Genomic DNA, 15,702 nt, shown 5'->3' with positions numbered 1-15,702 from the left:
CAAAGGCCTCTCAATTGTAATTGTCTTTATTCTTGGCTTGTTGACAAAGTCGTGAGTCATAATAACAGAGGGGTCTGATTGATTCTTCTTTTACCATGTCTTGAACCTTATGACTAGCATATTTCGCTTTGTCCTTCACAAAGAAAGGACGGGCTTATTATGCCTCTTGATTTAGTTACATCACAGCACAACTGTTGGTACTGTATGTGCAACAGTTTTGAAGTACGCATGCACTTTATTGCTTTTTTGAATTTTGGATCATTCACTACACCCCTTTTTTGGAAAATGTATGAATATAAACATACATACTTTTTCACAAAGCTTAACTTAAAAAAATATATATATATATATATATTATTTTCACTTCTTTAACTATTTGACAGTTCATTTAAGGATAAGTCAGCATGGATTGTTGTAGAGCCTACTAAAATATTTTTATTTTTTGCCATAATTTGCTCTGTTGTTCCAAATCCTTATTTTTACATAAATGTATTATTATTTATAGATAGATAGATAGACAGGCAGACCAACGCTATCTCATGACCAATTTGTACGAATTGTCTAAATCCCAGTGATGGGTAGGTTGGGGTGGGGTCAGGGGTAGGTCATTCGTACGAATTCATACGAATTGGGCAACTCGTAAAATATGTACGATTTAGCAAAAATCTTACGAATCCATACGAGTAAGGTCGTAAGAATTCGTACGAATTAGCCACCTCGTAAATATACGTACGAAATACGAATTGCCGTGAGATCGGGTTGGACAGACAGACAGACAGACAAATCAAATCAGGATACTTTAATGATTTCTGAAGGATCATGTGACACTGAAGACTGGATGCTTAAAATTCAGCTTTGCCATCACAGGAATAAATGACGTTTTAAAACGCTTTTAATTGACAATGATGTAACCTCCTCATGACTGGCCACTTTAAAATCACTTTAAATGAACTCATACGCATATTCCATGCGGTTCATAAAGTAAAATAATTTTCTCTGTCCATTTCACCATGCTGGAGTGCTCTAAATTTCCAGAGTCACAGTGAAACTCCAGGGGAGCGTGGAGAGAAGGAGACAGCAATTACCTCACGCTGAAGTGGGCAGGGGGGGCACAGTCGATTTAATCCCAGACCGCACATGCTCATATCCCGTCCCCATTACTGCAGAGGATTGAGCAGGCTGGAGGATTGCGTTCACTGAAGCCCTGCCATTCCTCGGCATCAGCAGCTGTCTGCTGCTCATCAGGCTTGACACCTGTATGAAATGACTGAAGGTATGACTGGTGTCAGCCTCGAGGAATAACTTTTCCCATAGACAGTTGACATTCTCAGGTGACCTGTTATATATCATGTTAAGATGGCAATAACTGAACTAATGAGAAGTAGGGACAACAGGTTTTCTATACTGGAAAACAGCACGGTTGGTTGTAATAGTTTAGTTTGGCAAGGCCAAAGTGGAGGATTGTTTATGGCTTAAAATACATTTCTGTACTATTTTAAACATATTAATATATTTTTATTGACGTTTGATAAATTTGTGTCTTCGGAAATGTAACGGGTAAAGGGTAACACTTTTACAGTTTTATTTGGCAGTATAAGATTTCTGTTCAATATCGTAAAAAACGTGCTTCATAGAAAGAGAATTGAATGCTGATATATCTAAAAATATTAATGTTTAATTTTTATCAGCAGTTAAACGGTTGCTGGATTTTTGTAGATGTCACTGTAATCATTTTCCAGTGTTATTCTAGTATTATTTTTATACTATTATAGTATTTATATATAAAAAATCAGCTGTTATATGCATATTTTCTTTTTTCATTTAAATTTAGTTTTACTAATTGTGTGGGCTTTTGTCATTTTTCTTTTTTATATTACAATTTAACCAAAAAAAGTAATTTCAGTTGTAATTTTTCTAATTTTCATTTCTAATTTTAAGTTTTTCATCTAATAAATACACTCACCTAAATGATTATTAGGAACACCTGTTGAATTTCTCATTAATGCAATTATCTAATCAACCAACCATATGGCAGTTGCTCCAATGCATTTAAGGGTGTGGTCCTGGTCAAGACAATCTCCTGAACTCCAAACTGAATGTCAGAATGGGAAAGAAAGGGGATTTAAGCAATTTTGAGCGTGGCATGGTTGTTGGTGCCAGACGGGCCGGTCTGAATATTTCACAATCTGCTCAGTTACTGGGATTTTCACGCACAACCATTTCTAGGGTTTACAAAGAATGGTGTGAAAAGGGAAAAACATCCAGTATGCGGCAGTCCTGTGGGCGAAAATGCCTTGTTGATGCTAGAGGCCAGAGGAGAATGGGCCGACTGATTCAAGCTGATAGAAGAGCAACTTTGACTGAAATAACCACTCGTTACAACCGAGGTATGCAGCAAAGCATTTGTGAAGCCACAACACGCACAACCTTGAGGCGGATGGGCTACAACAGCAGAAGACCCCACCGGGTACCACTCATCTCCACTACAAATAGGAAAAAGAGGCTACAATTTGCAAGAGCTCACCAAAATTGGACAGTTGAAGACTGGAAAAATGTTGCCTGGTCTTATGAGTCTCGATTTCTGTTGAGACATTCAGATGGTAGAGTCAGAATTTGGCGTAAACAGAATGAGAACATGGATCCATCATGCCGTGTTACCACTGTGCAGGCTGGTGGTGGTGGTGTAATGGTGTGGGGGATGTTTTCTTGGCACACTTTAGGCCCCTTAGTGCCAATTGGGCATCGATTAAATGCCACAGCCTACCTGAGCATTGTTTCTGACCATGTCCATCCCTTTATGGCCACCATGTACCCATCCTCTGATGGCTATCCAGCAGGATAATGCACCATGTCACAAAGCTCGAATCATTTCAAATTGGTTTCTTGAACATGACAATGAGTTCACTGTACTAAAATGGCCCCCACAGTCACCAGATCTCAACCCAATAGAGCATCTTTGGGATGTGGTGGAACGGGAGCTTCGTGCCCTGGATGTGCATCCCACAAATCTCCATCAACTGCAAGATGCTATCCTATCAATATGGGCCAACATTTCTAAAGAATGCTTTCAGCACCTTGTTGAATCAATGCCACGTAGAATTTAGGCAGTTCTGAAGGCGAAAGGGGGTCAAACACAGTATGTATTAGTATGGTGTTCCTAATAATCCTTTAGGTGAGTGTATATTTATTTTATTTCAGCTTCATTTCAATTAAAACATTTTTTTTTTTAGTTTTGCTTCTAGTTTTCAATATCAACACTTTCATTTACACATATGTACACATATACATGTGTGTATATATATATATATATATATATATATATATGTATATGAGGGACAGAAATGGCACCCATTTTGTGTAATGGCCCTGGAAATCCAATCAATATTCTAATTGGAGCAACGAAATAATCCACACCCTATCAGTTCATCATTGTTAAATCTACTATTCATATGCTAATTACTTTAGGATTTCTCTAACTTCATGTCACTTTCTCTCTGTAATTACTGAAATGATCCTTTATAAGGCTCTTGGGCCTAGATTTTTGTCTTTTTACAAGTCTAACTCAGGAAATGAGTGCACAGATGTTTTATGCCATAACCAGCTCCACACGGAATCTGCACCATTGACATTAATTGGAAGATGTTCCTCCCTAAAGGCTTCCAGTCATCTGGGAAGGCTGGATGGCTACTGGATGTTGCATGTGAGGATTTGCTTTAATTCAGGAACTAGAGCTTCAGTGAGGTTTGGGATGAATTAGAACATTCCACATAATTCCCCTAACGATAAAAACAGAAAATGCGAAAACAAAAAGTGCACAAATTCTATGTGGATCTGGTCATTGGGAGTAACCCTACAAGCCCAGATGTACAAGCAGCAACTTTTTTTTCCATTCTTCGCTTTGGGAGTACAAAGAAGTTCGAAATACTTGACCAACGGTATACTGTTAATGAACATGCAGACACATTCCCCTATTTTAAATTGAATGCGATACATAATAGGGAGCCATTTCAGTTTCTGAAGGATAGAAGTGATGTGAGCTGATTTTTCGTTAAATGTAAGGGCCAGGCAGCTGAGTTTTTAACTAGTTGCAAGTTGGGCTGAAAGGTAAGATAGATTTGTGTACCATCAGCGTAATTATGGAAATTAAGACCATGATGCTGGATGATCTGACCAAGAGGAAGCATATATGAAATAGAAGTGGACCAAGAACGAAACCTGGAGGTACACCACGGAAAACAGTAACACACCGTGGTGCGATAAGATTCCAGCGACAAATAATGTGTCTGTTCACACTAGACACGACCCGACTGCGAGATGCGTCAAAATCAATCAAAACCCACAGCCAATCAGAACAGCGCGTGGGCGGAATCTTGACGGCACTCGCAAGAAAATGGATAAGTAGGATAATCAAATTCACAAATATCAGGCCTACACCATTTAAACATTATTAAAAAGACATAGGCTACTGAGTTACTAAAACAATCTTTGTCAAAGAATACACTTGTTTGTTCACAGTTTGAACGTTCTTGTTTCCATTTGTTTAATTTCAAGATCTGAGGTGAATTATCCATTGTTGCTTTTACAGCTACAAAGCTGGGAGAACTAAATGATATTCAAAGTCACATTGCATGCTTTTAACATTAAAAAAAGCACATAAACAGTATACCTGAGATTATCATTGCCACACTTTGTGTTTGTTGTTCCAGCCGCGACGTCGCAGAAAAATAGAAACAGTTTCTAAAATAGAATCGTCGTGTGTCGCCGGCTGGTTAGGACAAAAACTCTGATTTACATGGAAAAGATACCTTTTATCCCGTGTCGTCGCGTTGCATGTAGTTAGGACACGGTGGGACATACCTTCAATCTTCACATCATTGTGTCACTTGTGCACATCAAAAAAGCAGTTTCTCATTTCTTTGAACAAGTTGCAATGCAAATGCTTTGGTACATCCATGCAAATGATTATGTACTCTGCTGTTTCCTACATTATCAATTGCTTATGTCATGTTGATCAAAATGTATTATAATGGGTCTCTGTTGAATAGTCTCACCCCCCACAACATTTAGGCATTAGTGCATAAGTCTTTACATGCAAAATGGTTGAACAAGTTGTCATAATCAAACATATTTCTATACATTTCCATCAGACTTTTTTTCTAAATCTGTCCTGTTCACATTTCTACTTTTGTTTTTTTGTTTTGTTTTTCTTTGTGCTATGCAGTGCTGTCTTTTCCTGTCTGTATTGCAATGACATGGTCTGTCAACAAATTACAGTCCAAACAGTAAAAGCGTAAATGTGAATCTTGTCCAGTCTCTTGCAATCAAACTCCCACATACACTAAGGTGTGTAACCTACAATTTACAATAATTGTCACCAAAACTTTATCCATAGTTTACATCAGAACATCCCTCCAGAGTACACTGTTATATTGACAACATGACTAAGCAATTTGACTCTTATCCGTACACAATGACACAAGGACTTGTCATTCTGATGGCACTGACATGTTCATTAACACAGATACTGTATTTACTTTTGAGAGATGAACTAAGGATTTTGAGCAAGAGACTGGCTTTTGCAGGAAATCCATGGTGTTTTGCTATTTGTACGAATTGTTTTGAGAAATGCACTTACTGTTTTGCAAATGTCGAGAATGATTCGAGAAATGTACCAAAGCGTCTGAGAAAAACTGTAATACTAATAAATTGTTGCTAATCCAAGAGATATAAAGTTAGCCACTAAAAGACAGTACCAGTGATACCGATAACAGTTAGACGAGATTGGTGTACTGAATACCAAACAGTATCAAAAGCTGCACTCAGATCCAAGAGGACCAGGAGGCTGAGGGCATCAGAATCAGAGGCAAGAAGGAGGTCATTCACTACTCTTAAAAGAGCAGTCTCTGTACTGTGGAGAGGATGAAAATCAGACTGAAATCGTTTGTGCAGATTGTTTTCATCCAAATGAGACTGTAATTATGTGGCGCCCACCTTTTCTAATACTTTAGACAGAATGAGAAGGTTGGAAATTGGTCTAAAGTTACTCAGTGTGTTCATGTTTTTACTTGCGGATGTCTGACCTCGACGGACTGAACAGAAGGAATGAACCGGAGAAGATTTCCACGTCAAAGAAGGCGGAGCCTCAGCGCACACCTACCTATACCTAATCACAACGGACCAATGGCAGTTTGAAGGTGTTTACCAGCTGGTGCAAACTTTTCCAGAAAGTTCGCTTTGGCAAGCTGTTTTGAGTCCCAAAACGAATTCCAAAAGAACTTCGTTTTGGCCTGATTTAGAAAGGAAAGGTTTCGATTTTGCTTGAATATATATCGGGGCCGTACCTGAATAACTGCACCTTGTTTCACAGTAGCTTTTTGAGATCTTGAACGCAGTGATATGCAGATATGAGCTAATAAATGTAAAAATGCATTCATTGCATAGAATGACTCATTTTGGTCATTTTCCACTTATGCTTTATTCAATGCCTCTCAACACCCCCTCCTTTCATTTAACCCGTACCTCCACCTACCTGCTCTATTCAGTTCTTCTCCTATAATTCCATCTGTCACCCCTGATCTCGTATCAGACAGTATGCACCCTACCTCTTTAATATTCAATCATCATTCCCCTTGACAGTCATTCATGAATAATCAATTCATAAATGCTGCCTCACATTCAAAGTAGTTAATTTCTTTAATGATGCCCTTCTTTGTCCTGTTTTGCTTCTGTGTGTTTTAAAGTCTTGTTGTATTTATAATATCACTCTTGCGGAAGCCTGTACTTCCTGTTTGGTAATGCCCTTGGCATCAAAGTTGAGGCAAAAACAAAACTTTGGTAAAAAGAAATATGCTCTCAAAATGTATTTCAATCTACAGGGGGTGTCTTTTCCGTGAAAATATTTTTTATCTCTAATAGGAAATGTCTGTATGTTGTGATACAGATAAAAATTTAAAGTCATATTTCACCGAGGGTGCATTTTTCTTCTCTTCATTTCTTTCATTTTTCTATGCAGTTTGAGTTGACTTGTTTTCATAAAGAATGTATTTTGAGCCTGTCAGACCTGACCAACTGCAAATGTTTTATGTTCCCATATTCCTTGAATGGTAAATCCCATGTTTCCGATTTGGTTTAAGACTGTTGTATTTATTATAGCCTATAATTTAAAGGAATTTTCAGTATGCCATATATAGATACAGTAGTTCAAGTTAGATTTGTTTGCTACATATCAAAATTTCAAGGGCACAAGCTATCATCCAGTATGATAGTTTGGTTAAACTGATCATTGTATCTCAAATATTTTATTCTTTCATAATTGTATCTGTCATGTTATGCCCTTGGTTGCTCATCTCCAAAAACAACCCCACTATTTATATATTTCTTTGTAAGTGCTCAGCTGAATCATAGAGATCTTTTTGGTGGTTGAAAGCCTGATCAATGTCACAGTTCATTATACTGTCAGAAGACTGCTTTTGTGAGTTTTATCAAGACTGTATAGATTGAGATGGTTTGTACAGTACTTGACTTTAGGGGCTAGAATGAAACATGATACCATGATGGTCACATTAGTCCTCATGGACTAAAGATGCTGCTCCTGTAGTTTATATCTTTCTTTCAACTTGGGGGCCATTTACATAACACCGTTTTCAACTAACTTTTCAATTTACACGACAACGACGTTTTAGGGGCCTGAAAACGCAAACCTTTGAAAACGGTGTTCATAGTGTACGTTTTTGAAAACGATATCGTTATTGTCTCTGTGTAAACTACAAAAACTCGAATTTGTGAAAAGGTGATGCATGTGCATGCGTATTACGTGTTCAGTCTATAGGCGAGCAGTGTTTCTTTACAAAGTGACATCGCCAACAGGGATCGTTTTAACAATGTTGTCGTCTGTATGCGAAAAATGCAAAGGAAAACGTTTCCGTTTTTAGTACGTCATTGTCATGTAAATATACCTTTAGAAATGTGCTACAGGTGGACTGCCACAAAAAGAAAGACACTACTTCTTCTGGACCCCTGGTGTTTCTTTTAATTGGGTGTTTTAGGGGGATATCGTACATCTCTTCCAGCTGTCTCTTTCATTCCTTATTCTTTTTTTACATCCTCTACCTGATGACATTACTTTGGCTTTTGGGTACTGAGTGAAACTAACCCAAACCTTGTAAGGTTGAACCCTCTCAGATGATAAACCTCTAAGCTCCTGCAGCCAGCAATCAATCATTTACTCCAAGCTTTTCACATTTTGAGTCACAAATGTTACATTATTCTGAAGAATGAAGCGTCCTGTCTTGGAAAGTCCAAATTAATTTAGTTCATTAGACCAGAGGAAATCTGATATCTGTGGCTCTATCCCTCATAAGAATGGCAATTCCTGATATTACCAAGATGGAATTAATTACATTTTCTTCTGTTATCTGACCTTCACTGTTAAGCTCATTCTCTGAGACCATTACTACCCTCCTGTCTCTTAGATCTAGTCTAGACTATATTTTTTTGAGAAATAAATGGACATTTCCATCCTTACCAAAACTGCTCAACACTTACATCAACTCATAAATCATTCACACATCTCACTCTCATGCTAAATGGACATATTCACAAAGGCATTACTTATTTTTAACTCTGCTTAAAGGAAAAGGAAAGACATTCTATTTTTGGTCTGCCAGCTGTTGACATATTTCATATATTGTGACGTGTGTGTGTGTGTGTGTGTGTGTGTTAGTTTGTGATTTATGAGGACAGAGATTTGTATAATGACATGGGTATTACACTGGTATTAGAACGTGAACGTGATTTATGAGGACATTTCCTGAGTCCTCGTATTTAAAATAAAAACATACTAAACAGTGTTTTATTAAAAATGTAAAAATGCATAAAGTTTTCTGTGATAGGTAGGTTTAGGGGTTAGTGTAAGGGGATAGAATATACAGTTTGTACAGTATAAAAACCATTACACCTATGGAATGTCCTCACAAGTATAGCAAAACAAACTGTGTGTGTGAGGGGCAGTTCTGCTCTAGCTGAGGGGTCCAGAGGTGCTGATAGAGATCACACTGACATTGAGACAAGGAAGTGATTCACGGTGCCAGCTCACATACCAAACACCTGTCAGGGGTTGTTTTTACAAAAGGACCCGCTTGGATGCATCCACTGTTGTCCCACAGACTTGAGAGACTAAATGGTGTAGAATATATGTAGAACAAGAAATCCAGAGAGCTGTTTTGAAAGAATGTATTTGACTTTTGAGTCTTCATAAATGTGACCTGGATTATTTTAATATTCATTCTAATTGTAATTTTAATTTGGTGTTTTAGGTCGGTGTGTCTGAGGCTTGGAGAGGAGGTGTTCCTGAAGGTTTATGATTACCTGAAGCAGGCCAGACAGAAGCAGGAGAGCGAGGAGAGCATCAGACAGGCTCTGGTCCAGCTGGTGGAGAAGCCCAGTGATTGCTTTGAAGTAGATCAACTTCTTTATTATGAGGAGCTGCTCTTGGCTGCACAGGAAAACTCTGTAAGATAATAACCAAGCAGACACGCACACTCACAGATGTTACCTGTCAAGAACCATATAGATCAGTTTGTGTACTTTTAAGATCTGCCTGTGATGCAACTTCATATTGTGAGAGCTCCACAATCAACAACAAATACAGTGAAATACTTTGTTAGGGTTGTGCAAAATTCAGAATTTAAGAATTGAGTTAGAAATCGAAACGGCAGATGCAGAATTAGAATGGATGAGGAATTTTACTGAATTGTTACATCAATCCAGTTCTGATTGCACACAATTTGTGATATTTGTGAGGTGGGATGCGTTCATTTCTTTTTGTAAAGAGCTTATTAGGTCCTTAGCTTTATATACTTCATATTCGTATGAAGTTACTTAAACAACTTATTTAAAGTTAAATACTGTTTTGGAATATATACTGTACTGTACTTTGTTTGGAGATTTATTACAAAAACATTCAAGTGATGGATGGATGGATGGATGGATGGATGGACGGACGGACGGACGGACGGACGGACGGACGGACGGACGGACGGACGGACAGACAGATAGATAGATAGATAGATAGATAGATAGATAGATAGATAGATAGATAGATAGATAGATAGATAGATAGATAGATAGATAGATAGATAGATAGATAGATAGATAGATAGATAGATAGATAGATAGATAGATTTGTAAAAAAAAAAAAAAAGGTTTACATGTTACTTAAAGTTAAATAATGTTTTTGGAATACATACTGTACTATGCAGATTCTGTACGAAAAAATAAAGCTATTTCTTTATTGTGTTCAGACTAAATATATGTGGATGTTTTTTTTTATTTGCTACTTCATGTGATTCAACTTATGATGGGTCTAACTGTCCCTATTTCATTCTTTTACTTCTTTTAAAGAACTGCAGTGCACTGATATATTACATTTTCACTATCTTCTGTAAACCCCCGGTGTTTTATGATTACAGTTATTAATCGACCTGTTTTGTGGTGCCTGTTCACCAAAAATTGGCTGATTTCTCACAGCTCAGAAGTTAGTGAGCTGACTAAAGCGCAATAGTATAAGATCAATAGCAGAAAACACTGAGACACAGGGACTGTATCTGAGATACCGCAGTGCGCAGTCAGCCTTCTCTGTTGTTCTGTTGTGATCGCTGAAGCAAACCAAGACATTCATTACAAATTATCGACTTTTCTATGACATGAATGTAAGAATGTTGTTGTTTTTCCCCCTTTAAGGATAGTCCAAACTCGAAAGATGGCTTTCATAATCTTGCCAATTGAACTACACACATTGTATCACTCGGAAGAAGGTGTTCTTCACAATCCCATCACTAATTTAATCAGATAATGTATTTGTTCCTAGAAACAGCTGTTTGTTATAGTGATGGATTACTAGTAATGCTCGTTATCACACTGTTGCAATGAAAGTTCAAGGTTTGTGTGTGAGGTGAAAGAGTAAAAGAAAGTGATTCCCTCATTTTATCAGCATTTTAGCACATGCTCATAGCTGTGTTTATGCTGTGCTTTTGCAGTCATGCTGTGCTTGTTAACTCTCATTTTCACTTTTTAAATGACGTTTCAGTTTTTCTGTCAAGTATTAACCGCATACCCCACGTCCTCCTGTGCACACTTTTCCACATGTCAAAAAAAAAAAAAAGCTTTCAAACACCCCACTGCTCAAAGGTTCAGAGATCTACGATTGCGAAAAATCCATTGTTTTGTAATGCTAGTTAATAACAACACTTGTCTCTTTACTTTGACTGGATTATCAGACACCTAATCACATTCCGTTCAGACATCTTATCACGTTCCTCTGAAATGTCTTGACTGAAAAGAGGCAGAATATTGTCTCGGACAATGACAAATTTCATGAGTTCACATCTACATTTAATTATTATGGTTAAGGTTATGCGTACTTGGCGTGCTGTCCGGGTGGAGGGCTCCGAGCTCGGAATTTCTGCCCGAACCCAGCGTACTCCCCCCGTTGGTAAGTGAGGAGATGGAACTAAAGTGAGGAGATGGGGTGGGATGCTCATGAACTGTCAAGGAACAAAGGTGGGTTCTGCTGTTATTTATCCTATTCTGAGTTGATTACAGATTGAACTCCATTTGTGCTAATTGGGTTAATTCTCTGCACCTGCTCCTCCCAAACCTTGTTAATAAAACATCATGTTGTGAGGGATTCGCTGCTTGTGCTTCCTCCAGTCAAACAAGAGAAAAAAATATGTTTATAAAATGGATGGAGAGATTGACCGAAAGATAGTAGGTGCGTTCCATTCGACCGTAAGTGGACTGTGAATTGGACTTCACAGGGTATTTCGCCATCTTAAGTGAGATTCCAATCTGAAGGGAGCGAATCTGTTCAGTTCGAAGGGCACTGCAAACGGCATAGGGAATAAAGGAACATCGATACATCACTTCACAGGAAGTGGAGAGCGAAGATCACCCAACTGTCATTGTGCACCGCTTCACCAGTCTGAACTAACCATAGAGCAGAGGCAGAGCTGTTGGAAGAGATTTTAAGTTTTAAATGGAAAAATTCTAACGAATTTGAGAATTCATAAATATTGTTGTTATTATTATACAAATTAGAGTATTTATGAATGGTTAGGGTGATGAATGTTACATTTCCATAGTCTTTTGTGTGAATATCTAAATAAATGAAAAGTTTTGAAAAGCAGCTGAGGCACTGTCATTTTTTTTTTATTTGACTTTATTTACCTCAGGAATGTTTGCTATGCGCATGGAAAAGAAGACCTCTACAATTACTACAATACGACCATATTAAGAGCACATTTATACATAGATAACCAAATCAAAATGTATTTTCATATTCAATGATACTTACAGTATAGCTTCAAATATGTTTATAGTTAATTAAAGTAGTCTATGTAATAAACTAATGCAGTGTTTTGATTATTATTTATTAGGTACATACGGTTTTGTATATACACTCACCTAAAGGATTATTAGGAACACCATACTAATACTGTGTTTGACCCCCTTTCGTCTTCAGAACTGCCTTAATTCTACGTGGCCTTGATTCAACAAGGTGCTGAAAGCATTCTTTAGAAATGTTGGCCCATATTGATAGGATAGCATCTTGCAGTTGATGGAGATTTGTGGGATGCACATTCAGGGCACGAAGCTCCCGTTCCACCACATCCCAAAGATGCTCTATTGGGTTGAGATCTGGTGACTGTGGGGGCATTTTTAGTACAGTGAACTCATTGTCATGCTCAAGAAACCAATTTGAAATGATTCGAGCTTTGTGACATTTAAACGATGCCCAATTGGCACTAAGGGGCCTAAAGTGTGCCAAGAAAACATCCCCCACACCATTACACCACCACCACCAGCCTGCACAGTGGTAACAAAGCCAATTTTGGTGAGCTCTTGCAAATTGTAGCCTCTTTTTCCTATTTGTAGTGGAGATGAGTGGTACCCGGTGGGGTCTTCTGCTGTTGTAGCCCATTCGCCTCAAGGTTGTGCGTGTTGTGGCTTCACAAATGCTTTGCTGCATACCTCGGTTGTAACGAGTGGTTATTTCAGTCAAAGTTGCTCTTCAATCAGCTTGAATCAGTCGGCCCATTCTCCTCTGACCTCTAGCATCAACAAGGCATTTTCGCCCACAGGACTGCCGCATACTGGATGTTTTTCCCTTTTCACACCATTCTTGTAAACCCTAGAAATGGTTGTGCGTGAAAATCCCAGTAACTGAGCAGATTGTGAAATACTCAGACCGGGCCGTCTGGCACCAACAACCATGCCACGCTCAAAATTGCTTTCCCATTCTGACATTCAGTTTGGAGTTCAGGAGATTGTCTTGACCAGGACCACACCCCTAAATGCATTGAAGCAACTGCCATGTGATTGGTTGATTAGATAATTGCATTAATGAGAAATTGAACAGGTGTTCCTAATAATCATTTAGGTGAGTGTATATAGGCTTATTATATGATTTTACATTTAAAAGTAAAGTAAATTACAATATTTATTTGTGGTATATCATAATCTGCACGACCCCTTTGTTGCCTTTCTTTGATGACGTTGCAGGGCATTTCAAATGAGCGATTATTGTCAGCGAAGTCCACTTCAACTGAAATACCGTGTTCAGGGAGTAGGGAGCAGTGAACACTGCTGTCGAATGGAACGCACCTAGTGAGTTTAGTTTTGACAGGCTACATTCACTCAGTCAGTGTTTGACCGGGATCGACAGCTGTAACAGGTGTGACTTTATAAAAGAGTCTTGTTCATAGAACAGCTTACAGAAGCGGTTTGAATACTGTCTGGCAACTTCCATATCACCAGAAAGCTACCAGCAAATGTAGTTTGCTGAGGTTGTGGCTAGTTGAGACCAAGGTTATAATCGTTAACGAAAACGAACGAAAAAACGAAAAGGTGGGAAAAAACTTTGTCGTTAACTGAAATAAAAATAAAAACGAGGCATTACAAAAAAACGATAACTAACTAAAACTGTAATGTGTGTTTGGCAAAACTAACTAAAATAAAATAAAATTATAGAGTAAATGTCCTTAGTTTTCGTCTTTGTCAATGTCTTGGGCCGCCGCACCGGCCGCCACATAATTGCATTTCGTTATTCATTTTAAAAAAACGCAGCGTGTTCGTTCAGCTGCATTTCCTTTCCCTGCTCTCTCTCTCACATACACGCGGCGCGCACACACACACACACACACACAGCCCCTCCCCCTCCGTGCACACCGCGTCTCCATGAAAACGAGTGTTCGTTGAAAGCAAGTTAAAGGTTGGTATCTCGTGAACACCTTTACACAATCACACATTAAAAAGTGGCATAACAAAATATTTTAAATTCTGAATACAATTTTGTCAGTGTGTTAATGTCGACCCGAGAAGCGATTGCGGCTTCTTTAGAAAGTTTAATGCTGTTGGGTTGGCGATGTCAAAACACGATATAAGCTGTGATTCAAATTAGCTAAATAAGGTTATGTCATTTTTTAACTCTTACACTGAATGTTTGCTGCTTCAATCCAGATGAGTAGTGTATAGGGTAAATTTAGTATGGGTGTGAAAATTGTACAGCTGTGGGATTTGTATGGGGTGTGCATTTTGTATAGAAGATGTGTGTAACTAGATTTTTGGTACGGCGTATGGATTTTGTAGAGGTAAAGAGATTGAGCTCCTAGCAATGTCTTGTGAGGCTCATAAATGTGTTGATACGCCGTTCATGTGTGTCTTCTTTAGTCTGTTGGCTATTTAGGTTTTTTCCTGGCACACGTCACTCACACATTTTGCACTTACTGCTGAGTCTTGTGTAGACTGTTTACATATTTGTGCTCGTACATTTTATGTAGCTACTCGTGTTATTGTTGAATACATATTTCTAAAATTGTATGATGTTTTTGTTGAGTTATTATTACACAATACTTTTTTCGGACCTTTTTGAATCTTGCCCCTGACAAATAACCAAAATTACAAAAAAAGACTAAAACTAACACTAAAACTAATAAAAACTAAACTTAAACTAAGCATTTTCAAAAAATAAAAAATAAACTAAACTAGCAAAAACCCACTTTAAAAACTAATTAAAACTAAACTGAATTTGAAAACAAAAAGTCAAAACGAAATAAAAATAAAAACTAATGAAAAATGCAAAACTATAATAACCTTGGTTGAGACATTTACTCAGATTTACATGGAAGAGATCGCTTTCATCGTTTGCCGCTTTATCATGACCAGTTATAGTGTCCATCCAGGAACAGCATATTTGCAGGCAAGTAGCTTCTTCAAAGCATTCTTTGGTGAATAAAAAGTTAAAAGGACAGCAATTATTTGAAACAGAAACAGTTTCTTTACTGTCACTTTTGATCTATTTAATGCATCCTTGCTGAATAAAAGTATTAATTTCTTTAAAAAGCATAAATCTTTTGAATGGTATTGTAGCTTTAACCAGCACAGCAAATAAGTTGTTCATCATAGTTTGACCTGGTTATTCAACTGACGGTGGAATTGAGGTAATAGGCTTTATGCACAGCTTCACTACTTCCTGAACTTCAGCCAGCTCCTTTGTTTCCTGTCTGCCATTATTGGACAAACTGATTAATCCAGGTGTGCCTGATTATTGTTACTGAGGCCAGGCACACCTGGATTAATCAGTTTGTCCAATAATGGCAGACAGGAAACAAAGGAGCTGGTTGAAGTTCAGGAAGTAGTGCAGCT

At 37.9% G+C, this 15,702-nt stretch overlaps 1 protein-coding gene across 1 annotated transcript in view; it reads left to right on the top strand.

The window, feature by feature from the left end:
* nek11 (NIMA-related kinase 11) overlaps positions 1 to 10,143 on the top strand; it is an 89,048-nt gene extending 78,905 nt beyond the window's left edge. The window contains exon 16 of the mRNA XM_056236506.1: positions 9,315 to 10,143. Coding sequence (XP_056092481.1) covers positions 9,315 to 9,519 — 205 coding nt within the window. The 3' untranslated portion in view covers positions 9,520 to 10,143. The remainder of the gene's footprint in view (positions 1 to 9,314) is intronic.
* Positions 10,144 to 15,702: the final 5,559 nt, after the last annotated feature.

The sequence above is a fragment of the Rhinichthys klamathensis genome, unplaced genomic scaffold (genome assembly GCF_029890125.1).
Source record: "Rhinichthys klamathensis goyatoka isolate OS25496 unplaced genomic scaffold, OSU_Roscu_1.1 h1tg000449l_1, whole genome shotgun sequence".
Lineage (NCBI taxonomy): Eukaryota > Metazoa > Chordata > Actinopteri > Cypriniformes > Leuciscidae > Rhinichthys > Rhinichthys klamathensis.
This window is presented reverse-complemented; position numbering and strand designations above follow the sequence as displayed.